At 40.8% G+C, this 26,607-nt stretch overlaps 1 protein-coding gene and 1 non-coding gene across 3 annotated transcripts in view; both read left to right on the forward strand.

Moving 5' to 3' along the window:
* Positions 1–26,607, forward strand: part of LOC119725563 (liprin-alpha-1-like) — a 51,400-nt gene that overhangs the window by 17,874 nt on the left and 6,919 nt on the right. Inside the window, exons 6-19 of one of the 2 annotated variants that reach the window (XM_038197024.1) lie at positions 91–225; positions 1,847–1,933; positions 3,800–3,931; positions 5,503–5,666; positions 6,307–6,460; positions 9,527–9,750; positions 10,628–10,988; positions 13,018–13,089; positions 16,302–16,441; positions 17,477–17,673; positions 22,284–22,374; positions 24,083–24,365; positions 24,483–24,658; positions 25,845–25,942. In XM_038197024.1, coding sequence (XP_038052952.1) covers positions 91–225; positions 1,847–1,933; positions 3,800–3,931; positions 5,503–5,666; positions 6,307–6,460; positions 9,527–9,750; positions 10,628–10,988; positions 13,018–13,089; positions 16,302–16,441; positions 17,477–17,673; positions 22,284–22,374; positions 24,083–24,365; positions 24,483–24,658; positions 25,845–25,942 — 2,314 coding nt within the window. The remainder of the gene's footprint in view (positions 1–90; positions 226–1,846; positions 1,934–3,799; positions 3,932–5,502; positions 5,667–6,306; positions 6,461–9,526; positions 9,751–10,627; positions 10,989–13,017; positions 13,090–16,301; positions 16,442–17,476; positions 17,674–22,283; positions 22,375–24,082; positions 24,366–24,482; positions 24,659–25,844; positions 25,943–26,607) is intronic. The other variant, XM_038197032.1, reaches the window with a different exon arrangement.
* On the forward strand, positions 26,084–26,156 carry Trnal-cag. Its single transcript has one exon. It is a non-coding gene; the product is annotated as a tRNA-Leu (tRNA).

Raw genomic sequence — 26,607 nt, forward strand, 5'->3', positions numbered from 1 at the left:
TGCAAGAAGTTGTAATTTGTTCACAATTCCATTTAGAGATTGGACAAAGTTGTCTGCAGAAGTTTTTAAAAAAGTTTGTTTTAACTGCAGAGCGAGGACAAAATGCGGCATTACCAGGAGAAGCTAGAGTTGTCGGAACAGAAGTTGTCGCAGACGTTACGGAAAGCGGAGGAGCTGCCCAACGTGGAGGCAGAGCTGGCCGAGAGAATGGCGGCACTGTCCCAGGTATTGAACAGTTCCTGGGGTCTTACAAAGGTTGTTGAAGCTGCAGACAGTGCAGAAAAAGTCAGGGAAATGTCGGATACATGTAAAACATCATGAGAATCCTGGAAATAACTTATTTTGGAAAAGTTGTAGTGTTCAGGAAAAACAAAAGTTGTCATGAAAAAAATTCCAATTCTGAAAAGAAGGCAGCACTGTCCTACATGTACATGTAGGTAGCAAAGAGTTCCTTGGGTCATAGGAAGCTTGAAAAAAGTCTAGGAAAAGTCGGATAAAAGTCATGATAATACCAGAAAGTTGTCATGGAAAAGGTACCCAATTCTGAGAGAAGGCAGCGCTGTGCTAGGTTCAAGGAGTTTCCGGGTCATAGGAAGCTTGGAAACAATCTGGCAAAAGTGGGATCAAAAGTCATGAGAATCCAAAGAAATAGACTAAAGAGGAATATAAAAGTTGTCCTGGAAAAGGCTTGTGTACATGTATCACACTTTGTGATACACTATTGCTTTTTGTTTGAACAATTTGAGCTGACAAGGAACTGGTGTACATGTACAGAACAAAGACCATTGCAAGCACGATATCACTGTACACACACGGAGGCCCCCGTCAATGGTGAACGCATTTTGCCTGCTATTGTACAATGCAATTGCCCCATGACGGATTATATGAATGATAGAGTGCAAATGCTTTCGCCATTAACCCTCTTGCTATTTAAACAGTTACAGACAGTCAAAATTTCCGTCCAGTTCCCCTTTTATATTTTTAACAAAGGCTAGTCACCAGCAGTCAGATCATATGTCAAGCAAGCACTGTGAAGCCCGGTTCATACTGTGAAGCGAAATTTGTGACGTCAACAATACATTCGAAGCGCGTCCACCATTGTTGACGACATGAAGTTCGCTTCGCACAAGCTTTCGCGTGAAGTATGAACCGGGCTTAACTAGTCAAACTCAGTCAACTGACCATGAACAGACAAAGCAGGCAAGTTGTGGGCACAGCTGGCTTACAATCTCCCACAGCAAAAGCAAAGCTGTATGAGTTACATAAACAGTCACGGCCAGTCAATCCTCCTTTATGTACCGGTAGGCTGGGATTCCTAACTGTTGAAAACAGTCACTTGACTGATTTTGACTGAAAGGACTATTTGGCACAGAATGTACATGTTTGCATAGGAGGGTTAAAGGAGGCATCCGTGAGTGTACAGCGATAACATGCTCGGAATGGTCTGTAGGCTACTATAAGTTATCCCGCGAGCGCGAGTGGAACACGGAATAATGTAGTGCGTCTGTGTCCCACACACTGCGAGGCCAAAGGCCGAGTGGTATGTGGGACACAGACGCACTACATTTTCCGTGTTCTGCGAGAGTGATAACGAATTTATCTTCAAGCAAACTTAGCACACAGTTAAGATGGAACACGCACACATCGCATCTTAGAAAAGTGTTCTACGCGGAGTGCGGTATGGACCGAGGCCGTGTTACAATGTACATGGTTATATGTAGAACGGCTTGTTGCCATGGATCCACCAATCAGGATCGAGGATTCAAGTTTACTTGAAGATAAGATCATTGTAACACGTTTCGACAGTTTGTGATACACCTTTTGTTGTGTTTTATTAAAACTTGAGCAGGCGGAAGAGAGACAGGGCAGCGCCGAGGAAAAACTCCGACAACTACGAAGCGAACTAGAGGAATGTAAACAAGAATTGGAGAGGGTGAGACAACCATGCTTTTTGGGCTCATTCAAAGTTAACCCCCCCCCCAAAAAAAAAAACAACTAAAATTCTTAATGATATTTTTAAACTTTCTGATTTTTCCAATTAGTCAATGTAAACAGACTCTTGCGGGATGGTACATGGGTTGAAACCCTGACGGGGATCATGGTGTTTGTGTTCTTAGGCAAGACACTTTACTGCAATATTGGATTAAAAACAGCCAGCCGACCCTTGCAAGCTTGTTGGTCAAGTTGTTGACTTGGCACTAACAAGCAGCAGGTCTTGGGTTTGAGTCCCACCTAAGCAAGCCTGTGAAGTTTGCCCTCAAATGTTGCCCCCAAAAGTTCATCATACTTTGCTGATAATACTGCTTTGGCTTCAAACACCACGTCATTATTTTATTCCCGTCAATAAATTGTGTTCTAAAGTACACTCTGCCCTTCTGTGGATAGACAGTTTGTTTTTTCATTCCCATCATAAGTCTTTTTTTTCTCCGACGCTGTACAGATAAACTGAATTGCATGATTTATGAAACAATAACAAATATATTTTACATCCATCAATTAAATTCTGTGATCCTGGCCGTATGGCTTGTGGTTTATGGCTTCAGGGCATCCTTGAGCAAAGATATTGACAAATTGGGAACTGCCAAAAAACAAAGGAGTGGAAAGCTCAGTTGGTAGAGCACCGTTACGGCATTCCAGAGGTCATGGGTTCAGTCCACTTTCTTTGTTGTTGTTTTTTTTTTCATCCTAATTCAGTGGACTTGTCAATACAAACACTGTTAATACAAATTCTGGTTACAGCAAACATAAAGCCTTGGTCCCAACTGTACATTTATGTGCACAATGAATAGGACCCACACTCCACTTAATACAACATTCTGATCTAACAAACATTTTGGCTAGTCTATGTAATAGACCCTTGCCCTGGCAAAGCCGGCCATGGTCTATGATACGTGTATGTAAACAGATTTGGCGATTAATTATGCTTACTACACTGCGTATGACCTCGAGAAACTGACCAATCAGCAGGCGGCTACTATACGCGCGTAATGCGAGCTCCCTGCGTGAGTAAACATCACGCCCACGATTTTTGTAAAAGGTGGTTGTATTACAAAAACAGGGCATCGAAATTGACCAATCGCAATCTTAGTCCTGTTTTTGGAATGAAATGACATCACGCATGCTTAGATATATCAGACGTTCCACCGGAGATGGGCTGCATGTAGAACGGGTGATATTGAGACTACATTTTGGCTAGGTCTGGTTGAATTTAGTAACTCTTTCAGTGCCCGCGAAATTTGAAAAGTTTAACCCTAAAAGTGCTCAACTTCGAGCATTTTTTGTAATTGTTCAAAATTCTGTAAAAAAAAAAGTAAATAAGTTTTACTCACTAAATTTGTTGTTGTTGCTCTTTGGTATATCCTTGGTACATTGGAAAGTCAATAGTAGTCACATACATAGTGCTACACCCCGAAAAACTGTCCTGCACACAGGGGAATTCCGCACTTTTTGCAGAAAATATGAGTGTCAGTGCTGCGCCCTCTCGCTAGAACTCGAATGAAACAAATAAATACGGGTCGTACCTGAATGAAAATGAGATTATTAGAAAGAGCGAGAGCGCCCCCTTGTGATAACATGCTTACTCTACACCTCGTACATGTACAAGGTTTGGCGATATTAAGTACGAACATTACCTCATACATGAACGAGGTTGGCACTGTCAAACTAACAAATATACCTCGTACATGTACGACTTTGGCACTGAAAGAGTTAACGAGAGTTGATAGTAATTAAATTTTCCAATGTCACTCATCTTCTTGTTTTTTTTATTTTTTCCTATTTTTTTCCCCTCTCCCTGCAGGCGAGGGAGAGAGAACGGATGAACGAGGAACACAACAAACGTCTTTCCAGTACTGTTGATAAATTATTATCCGAGTCCAATGAACGGCTCCAGCTGCACCTTAAGGAGAGAATGGCAGCTTTAGATGACAAGGTCAGACCCTTTTCCGTTTTTTTTTTACCCTCTTCCTTTGTCGTTTTTTATCTCGTATCTTAGGCTCATTTTGATGTCAGATTATATGACTAAAAGCATGCGCTGATGAAAAAATAGCCCGGAGTATTATCCGATTGTGAGTCTTTGAAATTGAGAGACTTTTTCCCTTTTATAATGCCTCTAAAAGTAGAGGCAGTGAATGTTTCAGTGAATGTGAGTTGACTATGACTAATGCATTTTGAGGTAAAATGTACTTTCACCACAGGAGTCACTACTTTTTGTTCGGCCTTTTTGATATGGATTTCTGTTCCTTGCTCTATGGTTGAAGTGAAGTTTTTTTTAATTGTTCAAATGCTTGAAAAGACTGCATAAAATGTCAGTATTAAATAAGGGTATTATCGACTTTTTTCTAACTCTGCGGCAAGAATTCAAAAGCATGGACACTGTCTTTGTTTCAGGGTTTCGTATTCTGAAGGACGCTTTAGGCGCTGACAAAAAAAATAGCTGAAATGAAGTACCTTGTATGATGTGTCATTCATTTGTATTGAGTGTAGCCTCAAGCAGCTTGGCATTTCAGTATCTTTTCAGGCATTTTTTAAGATCACTCCGCACTTGTCATTGATCTTTTGTGTTAATTTGCTTTCGTAAGTGGAAAGAAAACATAATTCTCGAGTGGTACGGGAAGTATGCCATATACATGTAGTTGGTGTATGAGTAATAAAAAAATGAGTGGTGATGTTTTTCTTTAAAAAAAAAAAATCTAGCCACTTTGCTTCAGGCACCAGCTTAATGATTAGAAATATTGGCTATGACTCTGTCTGGTTCCCTACCTCCTACCCGCTGCAAGTCAATTGAAGCCTGGTATTTGAACATTTACACTTGTAGCCATAGCCTTGCTTCAGAAATTCAGAGGTACATGTACTTGAAGCAAAAGCCACCTTCTAACGGTACAAATGGGGCTTGAGATTCAGAGAAGAAAAGGCCTTTCATCTTGCATAACCTGTTCATAGCCGCGGGGCCAATTTGTCTGAAGTCTTTGGGGAAATTTTACGTAAAGGATATTTGCAAAACATGCTGACTGAGATGTCTTCACTGATATTTAAGAAATTGAATGGAATCTCTCGTGGTCCTTAAGCTGAAAGTTCAGTGGCTCCTGATTTTGTTTTTATAACAGAGAACTCAGAGAAGTTGCTACATTTATGTATGTCTAATACTGCGTACCCTGTTCCACTGATTATAGTAATTTTTTCATTTTAGAGGGCCTTTTTATTTTCAGTTACACGCAATACATTAAACTATATCTTTATTTTACCTCGTGACATTTCAACTTTGATCAGATTGCTTGGGCCTTTCTTATTGTTTTGTATGATATTTTTGTAGTTAAATACTTATAAAATTCATTTTTGTGTACTTTTTAATACAAAAAAAAATGAAGGATGTCTCTACATGGCAATTTTTTTCATCAATTTGTCTAGCAATTTTATGTGACAAAGGATGAAAGAATGTACTGTGGATGAAAGAGTGCACCGTACATGAAAGCAGTTATCATAAGATCTGAATTTGCTTTCCAGAACGCTCTCACGCATGAACTCGATAAAGTCAAAAAGTTCATGGATGAAATCCAACTGGAGAGCAAGAGATATCGGGACGAACTGGAGAGATACAAGGTGGAGCTGAAGATAACCAAGGAGAGGTTGGCACAGCAAGGAGCTCAGGGTAGCACAAGCAGTATTAGGTGGGTAGAACTGGATAGAACCGGCAGGAACCAGTCAGAAGTACTTTGTTCTTTGGTACAATGAGGTTTGGATTGAGAGTGATATGGAAATATAAAAAGGACACAATAATAGGTGCAGCTGAAGATAACGAGGTAGAGGTTGGCACAGCAAGGAGCTCAGGGTATCACAAGCAGTATTAGGTGGGTAGAACTGGATAGAACCGGCAGGAACCAGTCAGAAGTACTTGGTTCTTTGGTACAGTGAGGTTTGGAGTGATATGGAAATATAAAAAGGAAACAACAATAGGTGCAGCTGAAGATAACGAGGGAGAGGTTGGCACAGCAAGGAGCTCAGGGTAGCACAAGTGGTATTAGTTGGAGAGAACCAGATATAACTGGTTAGCTCTGGTTACAACTTGTAAGAAGTGCTTTGTTCTTTGGTAAGATGAGGTTTCAATGGAGAGTAACAAATTTTGAAAACTAAATGAAATAGCACAAGTTTAGAGCTAAAGATAGAGCCAAAGAAAGATATGCATAGCATACCATAAGCAGTATTAGGTTGGTAGAACTGGTATGAAGTGGTTAGAAATGGATAGATCTGGTTAGAACTGGATAGACGTAATGTAACTTATTTTTTTTTATTTCCTGTGATCTGCAACAGTGAAATGGGACCAAGCCAAGCGGTCCCAGACGTAGTCATCGCAAATGCCACGCAATCGTCAGGCTCACTAGAAGATGACGAATTTGACATGGCGGGTGTGGTCAGACGGCAACAACCCGGCCGGCTACAAGCCCTCAAAGCTGACCCTGCGAAGGTAATGTGTCTCGGGGTGTCTGAGAGGGTGTGTGTCAGGGTCTGTGGTACTGAGTTCGACTAAGTTGGCAAAGTCTTAAAAACTCTCAAGTGTGAACCTAAGTTAACATGTCTCTGGGTGTATGGGAGGGGTTGAGTTTGTCTTACATTCACTATGTGGACTTGTGAACAAGAGATGTCCACATAATGCAGGTTGTGTTGACGTTATGTGGACTAAGCCGTGTCCACATAACATTTTGCCCTCTCTGGAAAACAGGTTTAGAGGCATTTTTGGGTTAGGTTTATCAGTGGCAAAATGCAGAGAAACACTAAAGGGAATCATAGAAAAAAAATTGGGTTGAAAGAGTTTTCACAGTTAAAGTAAAGTTATTTTTTGTGCCAAGTTTTCTTAACTACACGAAAACAAAGGAATGTCCGCGTAGCGTACGGTATGTAAAACAAACATGCGTGTGTCTGTCTTGGTTTGACTTGGCGGGCACAGTCAAAGACAACAGCCTGGCTGTCTACAAACCCTCAAGTCTGACCCTACTAAGGTAATGTGTCTCGTGGTGTACGGGAGGGGGTATGTCAGGGTATGTGTCAGGGTGTGTGACACACATGTAGTCAGACGGCAACAGCTTGGCCGGCTTCAGGCCCTCAAGTCTGACCCTGCAAAGGTGATGATTCCTTGGGTGTGTGGGGAGGGTTGTTTTGGGGTGTGTGTTACTTGGTTCAGAATCTCAAGTCTGACCCTAATACAACATGTCTGGGGGTATGTGGGAGGGGGTATGTCAGGGTATGTGTCGGGTTTGATGCATCTTTCAGGTGGATGCAAGGATTTCCCAGTGGTTGACGCAATGGCTTGTCAGTAACAACATTTTTGGTTTTGAAAATGATTTTGCTCTTATGACCTTTACAGAATTTTACCAATAGAGGGCAGCAGATTTGTATACCTGGGTTTTTTTAATGGATATTTGGTATGAAATTGTCATTTTAGTAGTTTCTTTTGAAACCCTGGATAAATTTATTTCTAATTTAATTTTGGATTGAATATCCTAATAAAACAACTTGAGTTATCCTGCTACCCCTATTTGTTGAAACTTGACTATTCCGCTTCTCTGATATCGAATACTTTCACACTACTTTGTTGGCCTGTTCCATTTCTTTGTAGTGACTATTTCTCTACACCTTTTTTTCTTCCTGCATCCTGTCACCTACCACTTTTCATGTCCCTCGTGTCTGTAATTCACCCAACCCCCAAAAGTGCTCCCCACTTAAGGTCTTTGCAATGGAATCACCCAAGGTAATGGACAGATGCATGCAACATGTTTTTGGTTCAATTTACTTTGTAGAGTAGGGTAGATTCATCAGGGTCATTGTTTTTTGTTTTATCCATATTGCATCATTTCCCCTATCGTATAATTGTCTGTCTGCTTAGTTTGCATGTGATGCTGATAAATAAAATATTTGACATTGGAGATATTTTTTTTGACAAAAACGAGAAGTTTAGTTAGAATTTTAGTACAACTAAGCAATTAATCTACTAAACTGTTAGCAGATGTGGAACCTGTAGATGCATTTTTCTTGTATATACTGGCAGTCAAAAACGTTTTTTTATGAGTATTTTTTAGTATATAAATGTACAAAAAAGGCTTCATTTGAGCAATTTTATTTCTTGAGAATAACAAAACTGTTTAAAGACAAGGTTTGTCAAATTTTACATGTAAAACAAACTGTAAAGTGTTGCGAGTATGCTTGTTTTTAAGCATTGAAAAGAAAGAAAATGCAATAGTCCAACTTGTGATATCAATTTGTAAATTTTCTAGAAAATTGGATGTTATCACAATGGTTGTTTCTGTATGTCTGGAGCAGTCGACAAATTGTTGCAATGGTCACTGTGCAGTGTGTAAGCTGTCTGTAGCTATTCTGCATTGAACACAATGTCTTTTCCCCCTCTCTGTAATGTCCATTATCTCATTTTCATTTTCCCTTCTTGTAACTTCTTTCTTCATTTTCTGTAATTACTTTCCAGGGGGACTAGAATATCACATACATGTACATGTACCAGTAGCTATGCTTTATTTAGTCACATGTAGTTCAAGTCTTATTCAGAGTAGTAAAATAACTGTAATTTCCTGTAAATGAAAATGCATAAAGTGACAGAAAAACACTTGATGCTGAATGGCAAAATTTGAAATGTTATTATTTTGGTCTACGTCTTAAAAAAAAAAAAAAAAAATGAACAGTATGGCAACCTGTGAGCTGAATTGTACTAAACATTTGTACATGTAATACTTTCTTAACAACAAAGTAAAATTAATACGTGTATTAAGAAACAATGAGCTAAACAAAACTGGCACAAAACTGTCATCACACTTCTGATTAAAAAGACAAGCATTATTAAACAAACTAAAATCAATTATGGACAGACAAAAAAAATGAATAAAAATATGCAGGTATCGGATTAAAAACGGATCTTATAACAATCACACAACAAGACAAAGCATTACAGTGTACTACTATGGACATGTCGAATTGGTCAGCTTGATTATCCTACGCTAGCTACGTGTATAATGTAGCTTCAGTTGTATGGACTCGGTGCGCAAAAAGTAGAGGGCGCTTTGTGGCCACTTTCGAAAGCCCCAGTGGGAGGGACCCATGGCGTGCGCGTACTGGTTTGTGCGCATACTGGTTTGTGCGCATATGGCAGGAGGTACGCACGACTAATTTCATTCTAAATGTACGCAAAGTCATGTACCGTACATGTACATGTGTGGCATCTTCGTGTGAGCGTAAGGCGTCATCGCCAATGCATTCGAATGTCCCTCCCAGTGGTCCTCCCATACTCTCCTTTCTGTAACTGTTGAGGGGGTACTTGTGCACGGAGTCTATACAGTGTTTGAGATAGTATGAGTTTTTCCAGTACTTATATTGTTGGGTACACTGCAAATTTGAATTGACTGCAAACGGAATTTGACTCCTATGGAAATCAGAAGCAATTGAAGAAATGTTCAAGTCGACCATGTCCACTGTTTGTGCGTTGCTCTTTTTGTTTACTTTATTGTTTACTTGTTTGTTTTGTCAACAGGTCAACACTCTCAACGAGCAGGAATGGGAGAAGGCCGAGCAAGCCAACGTCCTGGCCAACATTGCCCAGGCGTTTGAGAGCGACGAGGCGGCCGCCCATTCTGAGGACGAGTCCGAGTCTATCTTTGGGGCGGTGGACATGCTGTCGCCGCAGGGCCACACGGACGCGCAGACGCTGGCCGCTATGCTTCAGGAACAGCTTGACGCTATCAACAATGAGATCAGGTAAGGTCTTGGATATGGACTCTCTCAATTTGGTGTTTTATCGCTGTATTCATAGGGCTGTGCCACTGGAAGCAATTTCAAGGGAACTTATTTCTTGCAACGTCCACGAAGAAACAACAGGAAAATTTGATTATGTGTAATGTGGCCTAGTGATTAGGGTTTATGACTCATGATCAGAGGGCCAGGGGTTTGAATCCCGCTGCTGGTCATTATGCTGTGCCCTTGGGCAAGCCACTTCACCCCCACTTGCCTCTCTCCACCCAGGAGTATAAATGGGTACCAGCATTAGCTGGGGAGTAACCTGTGATGGACTAGCATCCCATCCAGGGGAGAATAGAAATATTCTCAGTTGTTTCACGCCTAGGAAACCGGAGATAAACAGACTCGTGACAGACTTTGCTACTACAATACAAGGTGAATCATGGTTGGCATGATTGCAAACATGTATTGGAATTTGTGACACCACAGAGAGTATTCAAATTCACAAGCATGGCAGACATTTCAGATCTGCCAAATTTTTCCATAAATGCTTGGTGTCAAGTTCGATTCAAAATGTGAAATAGGCCCAATTTCACAGCGCTGCTAAGCACACGTTTTTATGCTAACAGAGCCTCTGTCTATTTCATGGACACCGTAAGCATAAGCACAGCAAAAGGCATGCTTACCTCCTAGGAAAAATTTGCTTAACTTGGTGACGTAACAATAGAAATCTCCATGCACACGCGACGGTTAGCACACACACACCGTGAAATAGTGCTTAAGGTTAGCAACTTTTTCTGCTATGGTAAGCACAAAAATTTGCTTAGCGGTAAGCAGCGCCATGAATTTGGACCTTAGTCTCACACGTTTTTTGTGGTTTGTTGAATTACATCCTCAGGCTAATCCAAGAGGAGAAATTTTCAACGGAGCAGCGGGCAGAAGAGATCGAGCACCGGGTAGGCACCGGCAGCGTCGACAACTTTGACCTCTTCCAGGTCAACACGGGCCGCAGCCGCTACTACTGGAACACCGAACCCCGCAACCTGACTCGCTCCTTACCGGGCAGCATGGTCATGCACACGGACCAGGAGAGAATATCGCCCCCGGGGAGCGAGGACTCCACGCCCCGGATCGAGAGGAGGGGGAACGCGGTGGACGCGCTGGGGAGCCAGTACAGCTACAGTCAGCCGCAGATCCCGAATCTGGCCGGCCTGGACGGGCCGGTGGAGGAGGGTGAGGGCCCTGGCTCTACTGCCCAGGTACGGCGTCAGCCAAAGTCTTTACTTGACTCTGGTGTCATCTTGCTTAGCATCCGGGATAAGTTATGAACAACATCCACAACAGGCCCATTGTATCGGGGATTAGTTTCACGTTTCTGAATAACTTTCCCAAAATCTACCAAACCGAAGTTATGAAATCACTACATCGTTACGGGGAGAATACAGGGAGGTTGTTCTGAATCTGCAACTTATAGACGAATCTTGTCACGTAATCACTGTACACGCAAGAGGCCCCTCTCAATGGATAAACCACTGTGCATGCTATGGTACCAAAGCAACTGCACTGTGATGGATTACCTGAACAATAGCTAGCACAATGCTTTCGCCATTGAAGGGGGCCTTCGTGATAGAACTGGTAGCATGCCGGATTGGTCTACACTCGATACAGTGAGGCAGTTGTAGATCAACTTTTTCAGACACTTGTACGCAATATTTAACGAGATAACTCCAAAAGCGAAAAAAAAAGGTTTTTAAAATGCTGCTTACTTTTTTGAGCTGCTTTGGTTTTCAAGCAGAGTTATGTGTAACTTAATCACCTCAAGCGAAAACAACAAAATTGGTACTCGATTTGAACCAACAGATGCAAGCAGAATGGTTTTTTTTTCGACTTCTGTCAGCTTTGCTTAAAAAAAAAACAATACTGGATTTGAAGCATCTAATGCAAAACAGATTGCAATTTCAGTGCTCTAGCTGCTGAGCTAATCAATCACTAAAAGCTTTTTAATTTTGGCTATAATTTTGTTTTATATTTGGCAATTTCTGAAACATCTGGGCCCAATTTCACAGTGCTGCAAAAAAAACCATTTAGCAGACAAGTTGTGCTTACATTATACAAATATTGAGTGGCTCAGCGTGGAATGGGAGGAATATTATCGCAAGGTAAAATCTGGACTTTTCCATTTCACGAGGCGAAACCGAGTGAACTGGAAAAGTCCAGATTTTACCGAGCGATAATATTCCTCCCATTTCACAATTTAAAGCCACTCAATATTTGTTTTATATAACTGACATATAGATCCTTGTCATTTGATATATTTGAACTTTTTTTTAATACAAAACTGGAGGAAACTGTATTTCTCTCTTCAAAACCACCCTTTCACGAAAATGGTTGAACCCAACGCTGTAGTGCTGGCTCTTTGGAACAATACGCGCAACGCTGAACGCGCACACCAGCACGCATTTGCACACAAATACCGCGTCATGATCCTAACTGTTGAATAGTATTTCCCATTCCCCATGGGCGGATAGTACTTTTTGAGCCGCGGCATGAATGGGAGCAATAACAAATGCCACGTGATGTGAGTTCCACCAATCAAATGACAAGGATCTGTATGTCGGTTATATAATTACTTTTAGCCGAAAATTGTGCTAACTTTAAAGCACTATTTCATGCTGGGGGCGAGCTAATGGTTGCGCACGCATGGAGTTTCTATTGTTATGTCACTCATTGAAGCAGTTTTTACCTCTGGAGTTATTGAGCACAGCCTTTTGCTGTGCTTACTGCTTATAGTCTCCGTGAAAAAGACAGAGGCTCTGTTAGTACAATCGTGTGATAGCAGCGCCATGAAATTGGGCCCTGATTATTCCTAACAGAACGTCATGAAATTCCACATCCCCGTGCCTTGTGAAAACATTCCTAGAGTTTGAAAAATTTGAATGCGAGAGTTGGCTGTCTTTGCCACATTTGTAATTCCTAGAAGTCTGGGAGTTCTAGGTCTGTTGCATTTTAAGACTGGAGTTGGTTTTTGTTTTGTTTAAATGCCACTTTTAGCAATTGCAAGAGCAATATTCAGCACTTGGCACAATTTGCCGGCTTTTCACCGTTATTTACATTCAATTTTTTTGTTCATGTGGCGTCGTAGAAATTTAGCAACGGGTAGACGTTTTTGCTGTTGTCGCTAATTGTATAAATTTGTCCGTGTTTTTCCTTCCCCTGTTTTTACTCCCCCTTTTCTCTTTTTGCCCCACCCCTTCCATGTTTTTATTGACGTGGTACTATGCTTTGTAGCGCAAAGGCGTGTACAGTCGTTCAATGTCGCTGTCCGAGTCACAGCTTCACTATTGGCAAAGAGGCCGCAAGGTTTGAGAACACACGTTTCTTGCTCTCGCACGTTGTTTGCCGAATGATGGAATGATTGACTGAAAAATGAACCAGACAAAAAAAAAAAGACCAAACAATTTGCCTGTTGCACGGGATGTTTTCTTCATCTTCGTACGAAGCCCAACCTGAATGGACTCTGTGCATGACAGCGCCCTCAGCGGCAAAACGCAAACCAGTACTGCGATTGGAGGACACACGAGCGCCATTGCTGCCGCGCGACTGCACTCAAGTGCGCTCCTCTACGAAGGCGTGCAGGTCAGGGATGTAGTCAAGTCCATCACAAGTCCCTGCAAGTCCATCACAAGTCCTCCAGTCCCAGTTCAACTCACAAGCTATTCAAATGAGTTTCGACAAAGGCATTCTTTCTGGTTATGTGCTCCGTGCGCTACCAAAAGAGGGCGCCCTTTCACCTAACAACAACGTCCCATGGGCGGGACATTTCGCTGGTTGATGCGCACCGTTCCTTGTGTGTGATGCACGTACACCAGGGGATTTGTACTATGTACATGCAGTGGCCGCGCTTCGCGGCAAATGAATTGCAGTCGGGCAAGATGGCGTCGGGCGGTCACCCCCAACTGTACTTCCTTTGCCGGTGAGGGGGTGCTTGTGAACAGAGCGGATTGTTCATCCACTATTACTTGTGATTGGACTTGTGATTTACTTGTGATGGACTCTTGATGGACTTGTGATTGACTTGACTACATTCCTGGTACGGGTAATGAAAATGGGTCTTGCGTATTTGCTGCCATAACCACGCAAACAGTTCGCACACGCTCCGTGTCTCTCGTAAGTTTTCGTAAGTTCTCGCGAGTAGTCCACAAGGTGCCACGTTACATGTTGTTGCACAGAGTCCAAAACATGCTGAAGCAATAGTCTGCTCGAGGCGTGATTTTTCTTTTCGAGTTTGAGCCAACAGAATGTTTGATTTGGTTCTTTGGTTTGCAAGGCTTGCATCTGAAGTGCACTTTCTCCGGGCCGTGATATTGGTCTCGTTTTGTTTTGATTTTTTGATTTTTTTGATTTTGGAATTGTGGATTGCAGTGTGCATGCTTGTCACATTTCACATAAATACTCTCGTATGGCATTAATCAATAAACTAAATTGGAATGTTTTTTGGTAACCTGATAGGGTTTTAAACAAGCTAAGATGCTTATGTATTGTTGTTAAAAAAGTGTAAATTTCTGGCACAGACAGTTTCTTTTCCATTTACCACCTGCATCATGTTCACCTCTGCTTTGATGAAAATGCACAGGCATGCAACTTTTCCTCGGATCCGCTAATCTCCTCGTTTTTTACTTCTCATGAACACCATTACAAAGTGAAAACAAAGTACAAAGTCTTGTGTGGTTTGGAATATCCTCGTTTTTTCCTAAATTCGCAGTTGCATGCCTGATTGCAGTCTTCCATCCATGAACATTTTTGTCCCATTTATTCTTTTTTTCCCCCTCATAAACTCCAAATGCTGCCATGTTGTCGCTCTGAATTTTCAACTGGACGTTTCTGTATTAATCACTTACTCTGTGCCATCCCTGTCTCTCTACTCAAGATAGTCATTATTCTCTCTTCTGTTTCCCATGTCTTTCTCTGCTGGAAAAAAAAAGTGTTTAACCTGTTCATGTATCATAAGCATTGCTATTATTTTTTGGTTTGAAAAGTCGAAAAGATACCCAATAACAATGTGCACCGTGAACTGAAGGCCAAGTAAAAGTAATTGAAAGTTTCTTGTTCCAAAAGTTTCTTATCGTATGAGCCAAAATGGCGTTTTTGCCAATGTCATCTTTTACAACAGATCCTTCATATGTTTAAAGAGGTTGTGGAATGCTCGAAGACATTTCCGTCATTTTTTGGGTATATGTAGCCTAAGGTGTGATGAAATAAAAACGACTATTGTTTCTGTCATAAAATGAGTACAAAAGGTACTTTTGAGAGCTGTTTTTCAAGTCCTGTCATGCCTGTTTCGACCCGAACGTGCAATTTGTGTAGAAGTCGTCGTTGCGGGCAGCAAACAAAACACAGTAAATCGTGACGTAATAAACAGGACTCCCGATGCAGAGTAGCATAAACGAGTCCTGTTTATTACGTCACGATTTACTGTGTTTTGTTTGCTGCCCGCAACGACGACTTTTACACAAATTGCACGTTCGGGTCGAAACAGGACCTGAAAAATAGCTCTCAAAAGTACCCTTTGTACTCATTTCATGACAGAAATAACATTCGTTTTTATTTCATCACACCTTAGGCTACATATACCCAAAAAATGACGGAAATGTTTTCGAGCATTCCACAACCTCTTTAATTTGGATGTTTCATCTCAGTAATAACTCCATCCATAATTTTTGATGTCTTGCGTAAAAAGATGTTTCATAAAGCATGGACAAGATACGACATTTATTTTTCATTTGGCCTGTTACTGTTAAGCAGCTACCCTGTGACATCACAGCACTCGCTCCATACTAACATACATGTACACGTCGAGTAGCATGATGGTAAACTACATACCTAGAGCATGAGAATTTGCTGCCTTATGGAAAGTGCTATAACAATACGTATGATTTACATTTAAATAACTGAAGTATGTAATGTTGCACTTTTTAATGAAAAGGAGAAGTTAATGATGTCAGTGATGCCCCAAAAAGATGCTGTTGAAATACACATGGACATTTTTGTAAATAGCTCAGTTTTGTCAATTTGGCCAAGATCTGCCAGTTCATTTGTATGTGAGACATACATGTGAACCGTATGTCGAAATTTCTGAAATTCAAAACTCGATCTCAATCGTCAGAGAGCAGTTTAGAAATATCCCAAATGGTGTATCTTAAATTGGATATTCCAATTATTAAGTTAATTGCGTGCAATGATTATTAACATTTTAGAAGCAGATTTTTTTTGCCCACGTAGATGCTGTTTATTAAACTCAAGAGGAGTTTAACTCAATTTGGACTCAAGCGATGAACTTAAGAGCAAGGGTCATTCTTTCTCAAAGTGTCACCTTGAACAAGCATGCAACTTTTCCTCGGATCCGCTGATTTCCTCATTTGTTTAATACTTCTCATGAACGCCATTACAAATGCAAAACACTGTACAATGTCTTGTGTGGTTTGGAGCATCCTCGTTTTTTTAAAAATTTTCCAGTGGCATGCCTGCTTGCAGGGTGATTGATTTTTTGTAATCGTTTGTTTTGGGTCTTGCAGCCTCTCCGGGGTACGGAGGAAGTGACAGAGGAACAGACCTCATCACAGCCCAGGACTACCCCGCTATCGCCGCGATCGCAGCAACTAGAGAAGATCGCTGCTGCTATCACTGCTCAGGGGAATGAACAAGAGCAGAGAAGGTACAGGCGCTGTCAACATAAACAATGAATAAGATATTGGGATAATGGTGTGGTAGAGCAGTTGTAAATGTGTGGTTTATAACCCGGTTAATGGGACCTGGCCACCGGTTCCAGAACCGGTGTTATACAGGAAAGAAGTGGTATGAACTGGTTTTTACCTACATGAACATGTACATGTAATTGAAGTGGTTCAACCTGGTTTACTGGTTCAAATTGGTAATACCAATAAGTTATATGGGGTTTGATGGAGCAGTTGTAAATGTGTGGTTTTAAACTGGGTAGGGACGTGGCCACCGGTTCCCATGAACAGTCAGGTTAGAACTGGTTTAATACTGGAAAGAAGTGGGATGAACTGGTTTTTACCTACATGTACTGGTAATTGAAGTGGTTCAACCTGGTTTACTGGTTCAAACTGGTAATACCAATAAGTTATATGGGGTTTGATGGAGCAGTTGTAAAAGTGTGCTTTAAAACTGGGTAGGGACCTTGCCACCGGTTTCCATGAGCAGTCAGGTTAGAACTGGTTTAATACTGGAAAGAAGTGGTATGAACTGGTTCTAACCTAAATGAACTGGTTCAACCTAGATTTGAATTGGTTCAAACTGGTTTACCGGTACCTTCCATTCTTATGGGAAGTTCCTTGATCTCAATAATTTTAATACTGAAAAGTGGTGGTTTAAACTGGTTTGAACCTGGATGAACTGGTTCAATCTAGTTTTTTTTTACTGGTTCAAACTGGCTATACCTCCCATCATTTTTCTGCCAGGGGTTCCTGGAGGGTTAGATCTCAACTGTTTCAATACTGACATGAGGCGGTTTAAACTGGTTTGAACCTGAATGAACTGGTTCAAGCTAGTTTTTAACTGGTTCAAACTGGTTTATCTCCCATCCTTTTTCCCAAGGGGTTCCTGGACAGTTAGGTCTCAACTGTTTCAATACTGAAATGAAGTGGTTTAAACTGGTTTGAACCTGAATGACCTGGTGCAGTCTGATTCTAACCGGTCCAAACTGGTTTTCCTTCCATGTTTCCCCCAGGGGTTCCCTGGACAGTTCTCACAGTACCCCGAGCCCCCAGTCCAGCAACAACAGCAGCCAGGACTCGCTGCACAAGCAGCAGGCCAAGCGGCCGGGCCTGAAGGGCTCGCTAGGTAGGTTATTTGGTGGCAAGAGAGGTGACAAGACCGGCTCGCTACGCAGGGGAAAGGAAGGCAATTACAGCGAGAGCGAGAAAGGTAAACAAACAAACAAACAATCACCCCAACAAACAAAATTCAAACCAAAAATTGACATTAACAAAGAAGTCCCTTTCTGTTTCAGTACTTGTTTGCTCTTTCATTTTGAATTTAATTTTTTTGTTCAATTCCTGCTGCTTAATATTTTTTTCACCTATAATATTCAAATTTGAAGCCTTTTTTTTATTTATGGGGCAATGCTGTGGGCCCAAATGTAACTTTTGATTTGGCAAATCACAGATTTTTTTGACGACCCTTTGTTTTTCTTGTGAAAATTTCAAAGTGTTTTTTAGTGAAATCGATAAAAGCGACAATTGATTCATATTTCAGTTCATGACCAAAATGTTTAAGTAGGAGTTTTTCAAAAAGATAATTTTTTGTTGTCTTCCATTCAATTCGCAATAATTACTAACTTCCCCATACTGTCCCATGCTTTTGCTATCCACCCCTACAACTTCTACTAATTTCTCCTCAGTATATTTGCCCAAATCCTAATTCAAGTAGAATCCCGTTTCTTTATCATCACCCGTCTGTAAAGTTCGTTGTCATAAAAATTGAAAAAATGGCAAAACTAACATGCCCTTGTTCCAACAAAGTCCATTAATTTTAACTCTTATTATTTTTGAATCACTTTGACAAAATCATTCAATGTTGTTTTTGTTATACATTTTAGGTTCCATATTCTCTTTTGTCAAGCTATGATTAAGTTTACCTGTGAAAGTCGTAACCTTCATTCAAGGAATGATTAAACAGGCATGCAACTTTTACTCAGATCCGCTGATTTCCTTGTTTTTTACTTCTCATGAATGCCATTACAAATTGAAAAACACTGTACAAAGTCTTGTGTGGTTTGGAATTTCCTCGTTTTTTTCTAAATTCCCAGTTGCATGCCTGATTAAAGAACGGTGAAAAAAAATTGTTCAGGGTTCCCAGCCACTCTGGAAATCAGGGAAAACCTTGAAAATGACTTTCCATTTACAGTCAGGGAAAAGTCAGGCAATGTGGGGGCAAAAAACACAACAAAAACAGGGAAAACTCAGGGAATACGACAGTGACCCAGAAGGGAAAGGTTTTCGCCATTTTGGCGTAGGTGCGTCTTGTGCCAATGTATCCAAGTTGTGCCCATATGCACTGACTGACTGGCTATGGTGGCTTGTTAGTGTTTAAACAGTGTGAATATTACATATACATGTACGTGTACATACCCTCTTCAGACAGTAACAATTGGCTGTGAAAACAGCATGGGGAAACGCAACTTTAACCACAATTTTATTGCTCACATTCAAAGTTAAAATATGCAGTGTGTGCTGTGCACAATGTTTGTGGCTTGAGTTTTTGTACGTTTATACATGTTTTTGTTCTGTAGTGTTACTGTCCGTTTTGTTGGATGTTGATGCCTTGATCGCTGCTCTGCATTGGTCTTCGTTGGCAAGATTCACAGTTCAGCAAGTGAAATGAATGGAGAATGTCAAAAGTTTTGAAGCGAAAGTGGGCATGCAATGAAAGATGTGTTCACTGTGTGCGCTTGATTCTATTTTGCTTTTTATTTTCACTTGCTGCAGCGCTTTTTGATTTGATTTTTAAAGTGGCAGTATCGGGCTGGACCTTCCCTCCCAATTTATTTGCAAATTTGCATTAACTTGGACCAAAAAATTACCTTAGTTTGAAAGAATCTTGCTCCTATATTGGTTGTTTTTTTATTTAAGCAATAGTTACAGGCTGATTAATTATATCGATAAGATTACAATCCAATTACATCAACAACGTATGCAAATGAGAATACAAAACATGCATATGCATGAATCACTTCAGTAACGTCATGAAAAAGCTTGTCTTTGTCCGACCCCCTAACTTGATTGCTCTCGCCTTGCCTTGATCAAAAATACCAATCTCAAAATAAATTTACCCACAAGCCTTTACTTTGGTATGAACAAATTTGACCCCATCTTGACCTCCTCTACTGTGACCTTTGACCTTTTGTCCTCATCTTCAAATGTCACCCGACTTGACTCCATCTGTCATACCTTTCTCGCCGAGGACAGACTCGCCTTGTATTTGCCTTTCTTTCACATCTCATCTGAGCCTGTGACCGGTTCCATCTGGTATGGACTGGCATGAACTGGTTTGAACTGGTCTGGTTTATGTACATGTACGGTACATGTTCACCATGAATTCTGTCACCTTTCAAACACACATTCTCAAATGTACTCAAAGCTTTAGAAAAGGGAAAAACCATGTGAAAAGAAACACATGATTACACAGAGGAAATACATGAACTATACAGAGATTTGTAGAAGGAACCAGTTGGAACCAGCCAGAACCAGTTCAGACCAGTTTTAATTTTCATATTTCTGTGCATGTTTAACATTTCTTTTCCCTTTCTTGTACATCTACTTTCACCATTTCTTCTTTTCCAACTTTTATCCAAGGTAGTCTGAGGTCTTTTAAAATATTGTCGAATTGATATTTATCAAGGTAATCTTTAACGGTGATTCCCGTTTTTCCAAACAATGAATTTCCGGACGGCCAGCATACCATAAAAGTGAAAGACTGATTTTAACAAAGCATACATTTCATTGAAATTTCGTTAGTACAGGATTGAAAGTTCAATCAAGTTGCACACATTGTTTTATAATTTGATGAAAGGTTGGAGCAAAGTGACTTGCAGATACATGTACATGTAGAATTAGCACAATTGTGTTTACAATGTAGTACAATAGAAAAAAACTGAAAAAGGCCTGTGCATCATTTTAATAAAACAAAAATACCAATCCTGTATGTTTATTGCAACTACCTGTATGATTGGCTTTGTTCACTAAACATGGAACAAATAACAGTACTTACTGTATATAGTTTGCTGTGATCATGATGCCTAATGTGAAAGTAATAGACTTTATACTGACAGTATTGCATTTTGAGCTTAAACTGCAATGGTCATTGACACAAATTATCGAAATATCTTTTATATTCCTGCCAATTTTTAGTATTACTTGGAAAAAGGAGACCAATATCTGTTATTCTGATTGTGAGAAAGAAAAAACTTGATATCGTTTTGGTCGTTTCAATGCTATTCATGATTAATGCAGACTTTAGCATTCTTGATTGAATTATTTTCTTATCATCTTCACTTTTTTCCCCCATTTTTCCGTCCATATCCACAATGTCATATTGTTTCCTATCCTTCCTCCCCTCAAAAACCAACATGTCCCTCCAACCCATTCCCCACAAATTCCATTAATCCATGTATTCTTTAATTCCATCCATTCCCCAAACTTTTTCCTTTTCCTCTTAAAACTGACCACACAAAAAAAATTACTCCAACCGCATATGCCACCTTTCACATATGACCCCTGGTTGACCTTTCCCACAATGCAGCTGCAATGCTGTGGAAGCGCTATGAAGGTACTGGGATGGCATTTAATACCCATAATGCATCATTCATTGTTTTTTTTTCCTTTTTATTTTCTTGTCCGCTGTTGTGCTAGTTGTTTGTTTATAGTGTGGCATGCAAATTCAGTGAATAGTCGAACACATGTTTCTGAAGTTATTGTTTAGAAACAAGTTTTGTGGACATATACATGTACATTTGTAGATATCAAGGTGAAAAAAATGTGAATGTTGGATCCTAAAAGTAATGTTCAAAACAATTTATCCTTTACAATTTCCGTTGAAGTATCGTTGGTATATTAACCCTCCTATGCAAACATGCATTCTGTGCCAAGTTGTCCTTTCAGTCAAAATCAATCAAGTGACTGTTTTCAACAGTTAAGAATTCCCAGCTTACTTTAAAAGCAAGATCGACTGGCCGTGGCTGCTTATGCATAACTCAATCCAGCTTTGCTTTGGCTGTGGGTAATTGATAAGCCAGCTGTATCCACAGATTGCCCGCTTTGTACTTGCTGGTTATCCTCTTAAGAACTCCTCATGGAAGTCTGACGAAGAGGCAGGAATTTTGTCCTGATGGAAGAGAATTGTTTTCTGCTTGTCACAGAAATATTTCAATTTGATAGTGTAGTTTTCAGAAGTGATATTAGTTTAGATATTTATGTGAAGTAGAGTAGGGAAAAAAGTTTGGCATGTTGTGTGACTTACCATTTTGCACATTTTTTCAAATGGTTAAACGCATTTTCTTTAAATGAGTTTTGGATTGGGCAAAAGTTTTGAAGTCTGCTTTATAATTTTGGCTGCATCGCCCATGTTTAAATATTATTGTTTTTTTTTAGCTTACTACTACTGTTCTATTTGCAGTTCAGCATCATATGAGATTGTGTATTTTACAAAGCAGCTACTTTTGGTTTTCCTTCAAAATTAATCAAAAAATATCTTTACTTGTTCTTGTCAATGAATGGGAGGTTTCCAGTAACACCATGTGAATGATATCGCTTAGTGAGTTGTGTGGTTCTGAGAAGATTCAGTTGGTTTAACTCAACATTTTGAACAGAATGCTCTGCTTGTCAATGTGGAACTATTAACCATGAATAACAAACCTCAACACAAGGTAAAATGCTGTCACAGAATTACAAGTTCGCCGTAGCTTTCTTTAGGAACTTAATCAACTGTGGAATACATGCATCGTTCACTTGGATTTTGTATGTGTTTTGTGAATACAGCCCAGTACATGGACGACACAAGTTCGCAGGATTCCATGGGTTTGGGCTCAGGCGGGCAGCAGCGCGACTTTGACCGGAGAAAGAAAAAAAAGTGAGTGTTGACCCATGGCTAGTTTGAAGGCAAACTGCTGTTAACCATAGTTTGACTAACTTTGCTTGAACCCACGCTAGTCAGTTTGAGAGCAAACTGCTGGTTGCCATAGTTTGACTATCTTTGCTTGAACCCATGTTAGTCAGTTTGAGAGTTAACTGCTGTTAACCATAGTTTGACTAAATTTGCTTGAACCCATGCTACCGGTAGTCAGTTTGAGAGCAAACTGCTGTTAACCATAGTTTTGACTAACTTTGCTGAAAAAAAAAACATGCTAGTCAGTTTGAGAGTGAACTGCTGTTAACCATAGTTTTGACTAACTTTGCTGGAACCCATGCTAGTCAGTTTGAGAGTAAACTGCTGTTAACCATAGTTTTGACTAACTTTGCTGAAAAAAAAACATGCTAGTCAGTTTGAGAGTGAACTGCTGTTAACCATAGTTTTGACTAACTTTGCTGGAACCCATGCTAGTCAGTTTGAGAGTAAACTGCTGGTTACCATAGTTTGACTAAATTTGCTTGAATCCATGCTACCGGTAGTCAGTTTGAGAGCAAACTGCTGTTAACCATAGTTCTGACTAACTTTGCTGAAAAAAACATGCTAGTCAGTTTGTGAGCAAACTGCTGTTAACCATAGTTTGACTAACTTTGCTTGAACCCACGACAGTCAGTTTGTGAGCGAACTGCTGTTAACCATAGTTTGACTCACTTTGCTGGAACCCACACTAGTCAGTTTGAGAGTAAACTGCTGGTTACCATAGTTTGACTATTTGCTTGAACCCACATTGGGTTGTTTGAAAGCAAACTTCAGTTGACATTGTTTGACTAAATATGCTTGAACCCATGCTAGTCAGTTTGAGAGCAAACTGCTGTTAACCATACATTGTACATGTAGTTTGACTAACTTTGCTTGGACCCACGCTAGTCAACGATAGGTAGACTTGTCTAGGTCGGTTACTGTGCTGGTTAGTAGGAGATGCAAGGATCGTAATGCACAGCAAGATAAGCCAGGACCAAGAATTTCATGATGATATTTTGACTATTGTTGTGATGTTCACACATTGCTATTAGTGCATAAATACAAGCCTTAGTCACGTCACAAGTCAACCAGTACTCCTTGGTCAAACTTGCTCCTACTAGATTTGGTACATATGCATCCATTAAGCCCCTAACAAAAGTTTGACGTGCATGCAGTTACATATAACACACATGTCTGGAACATGAAGTCTGACACTGGAGAGGAGTGCACGTGTTGCAACATGCTCTGTGGACTGGGGCCAATTTCACGGCGCTGCTAAGCACAAAGGTTTGCTTAGCACAATAAAAGTCTGGCTTATAAAAGCAGGTTACCAGTCAAAACTCCATTTGAAGTATATTGCTCGTGATTAGTGTTCAGCTTTTGTTTGCTTAGCATGAAAATCACATGGATTTTTGGCTGGTAACCTGCTTTTATAAGCCAGACTTTTTTTGTGCTAAGCAAATTTTTGTGCTGAGCAGCGCCATGAAATTGGGCCCAGGTCTGTGGGGGTTAATACATCAGTCTATTGTGGGATAGGAGTAGGGTGTCTACATGTAAATGTGGTGTCAGTTGCCATTGTTCTGGTTAAGCACTGGTACACCTGCTGATATCTTTATGCGCATTCGCTGTGCGAAATATTTCTGTACTCTGTGCCAAATCCAACCATGGCTCCCGTGTTGTTTTATCACAGGCATGAGCTCCTTGCTGAAGCCATCAAGGCAGGTACCCCCTTCGCTCTGTGGAACGGCCCCACGGTGGTCGCCTGGCTGGAGCTCTGGGTAGGCATGCCGGCCTGGTACGTGGCCGCCTGCCGAGCCAACGTCAAGAGCGGCGCCATCATGTCGGCGCTGTCGGACACTGAGATCCAGAGGGAAATTGGGATCAGTAATCCACTACACCGCTTGAAACTGAGACTAGCCATACAGGAGATGGTCAGCCTGACCAGCCCCTCTGCTCCCCCGACCTCAAGAACAGTAAGCACCTGTCAAATGTCACTTAACCCCTTAGCACCTGCTTCCTCTTTTTTGTGACTGCCCAGTCACGTGTCTATAAACTTTCACAACTTCCATCCGTTTTGGCTTTGACTTCAGACTCTAGCCTTTGGCGAGATGAACCACGAGTGGATCGGCAACGAGTGGCTGCCTTGCATCGGTCTCCCCCAGTATCGCTCCACCTTCATGGAATGCCTGGTGGATGCAAGGATGCTGGACCACCTCAACAAGAAGGACATGAGGGGACAACTCAAGATGGTGGACAACTTCCACAGGTATTGCAGAAGGGCAATTCCACGGTTACTCACGTTACATTTTCGTAACGTGAGTAACTGATTTTGTGCGTCTTGTTTATCATACATAACACATTTTGCTGGATTTCATCTTTGGTGCTTAGGTAGGTCTAGGTCTACTCTATCTACCATGGGGATAACAGTTATTAAACCTTTTCAGTAAGGTAATTACAGCCCAAGGAAACTCAAAAGTACATCAAAAATGTAACGTGAGTAACCGTGGAATTGCCCAGCAGGACAAAAAAGAATCTTGGAAGCAGGGGTTTAGACACGATGATTTCAAATTGAATTTAGTGAAAGCTACAGTGAATTCCAAGGTCCATCACAAGTCGGTTACAAGCAAAATCACAAGTCAGTCATAAGTCACTGTCAAGTCAAATCACAAGTCATCACAAGGCAATCATAAGTAGTCACATGCCAATTGCAAGTCATTCACAAGGCAATCACATGTCAGTCACGAGTCAAATCAAAAGCCCATTGCAAGAAAATCACAAGTTAGTCACAAGTCAATTGCAAGTCAATCGCAAGTCAATTACAAGTCAACCACAAGTCCATCGCCAGTCAGTCGCTAGTAGTCACAAATTAAGTCTTAAGTTTATCACTAGTCAAATCATAAGTTATTCACGAGGCAGTTTCAAGTCAGTCACAAACCAAATCACAAGCCCATCATAAGTTAATCACAAGTCAATTGCAAGTCAATCACGAGTAAGTCACAAGGCAGTTTCAAGTCAATCGCGAGTCAGATCACAAGCCCATCATAAGGCAATCACAAGTTAATCACAATACAATCACAAGTCAATCACAAGTCAAATCACCATTCACAAGGCAGTGCCAATTCAATCACGAGTCACTTCACAAGTCCATCACAGGTCAAATCGCATGTCATAAACACAAGTAAGGTTTACGTAACTTTACAATAATGAAGAAATGCTTATCGCAGATAAAGTGAGCAGCTTCTTTCAGGACTTCCCACCAAATGACTTACGATTGACTTGTAAGAGCTTGCCAAAAATTCCCGTTGATTTACATCCCAAAATTGTTTGAATTGGTTTCACATTCATTTCACATTTAAGCCATCTATCGGTGGGAAAAATCCCTCAGTTCCTTAGTTGTATTGTTGGGAACAGTTGATCAAATTTTTATGGACCAACTTTCTTGTTGTTTACAGAACGAGCCTCCAGTACGGCATCATGTGCCTCAAGAAAGTCAACTACGACCGGAATGAGCTGAAACGGCGGAGGGATCAAAGCGCAAATGAAATCAAAGGTGAAGTTTATAACACCATCGGTGAAGGGCAAAACCAAATTTGATTTACATCACCCCGACGCAAAAATTCCATCTTATGAATAGTTAATGCAGTACCCGCTGCTATGTACATCAGATTCGAACCAGCCAACCGATCCCATTAGCTCGGTGGTCGAGTGGTAAGACATCTGCACCAGAAAGCAGGAGGTCGTGGGTTCGAGTCCCACCCGAGTGATATTTTTCCAACTTTCACTCGGGAGGTAACGCACTGAGTATACAGTGTTTGTACGTCGGTGAAGGACAAAACCTAATTTGATTTACATCACCCCGACGCAAAAATTCCATCTTATGAACAGAATAACAGGATGAAAAATGTCAGTGGAATGGCATATTCAACAAACAAACAAAATAAGCTGTCTCCAGGGTGCAAAGAAGATTATTAGTGACAATTGTCCTGCCAATGGACATACATCCGTCAGTCTCGTAAGCTACATTGTAGACCCCAAGTAGTCGGAGGGCAGACTAAATATCTGTCACTTCATTATACATTTATAGTCTGAGAACGGCAAGTATGACCTCTGACCCAAGGTCAGCTCATTTACATATCCACATGTGCACACATACTCGCAAACTAGACCAATCCAGTTTTTGAAATTGTCTGGGTATTGCCTGCCTTTATATGAATG

The sequence above is a fragment of the Patiria miniata genome, unplaced genomic scaffold (genome assembly GCF_015706575.1).
Source record: "Patiria miniata isolate m_02_andy unplaced genomic scaffold, ASM1570657v1 HiC_scaffold_1, whole genome shotgun sequence".
Lineage (NCBI taxonomy): Eukaryota > Metazoa > Echinodermata > Asteroidea > Valvatida > Asterinidae > Patiria > Patiria miniata.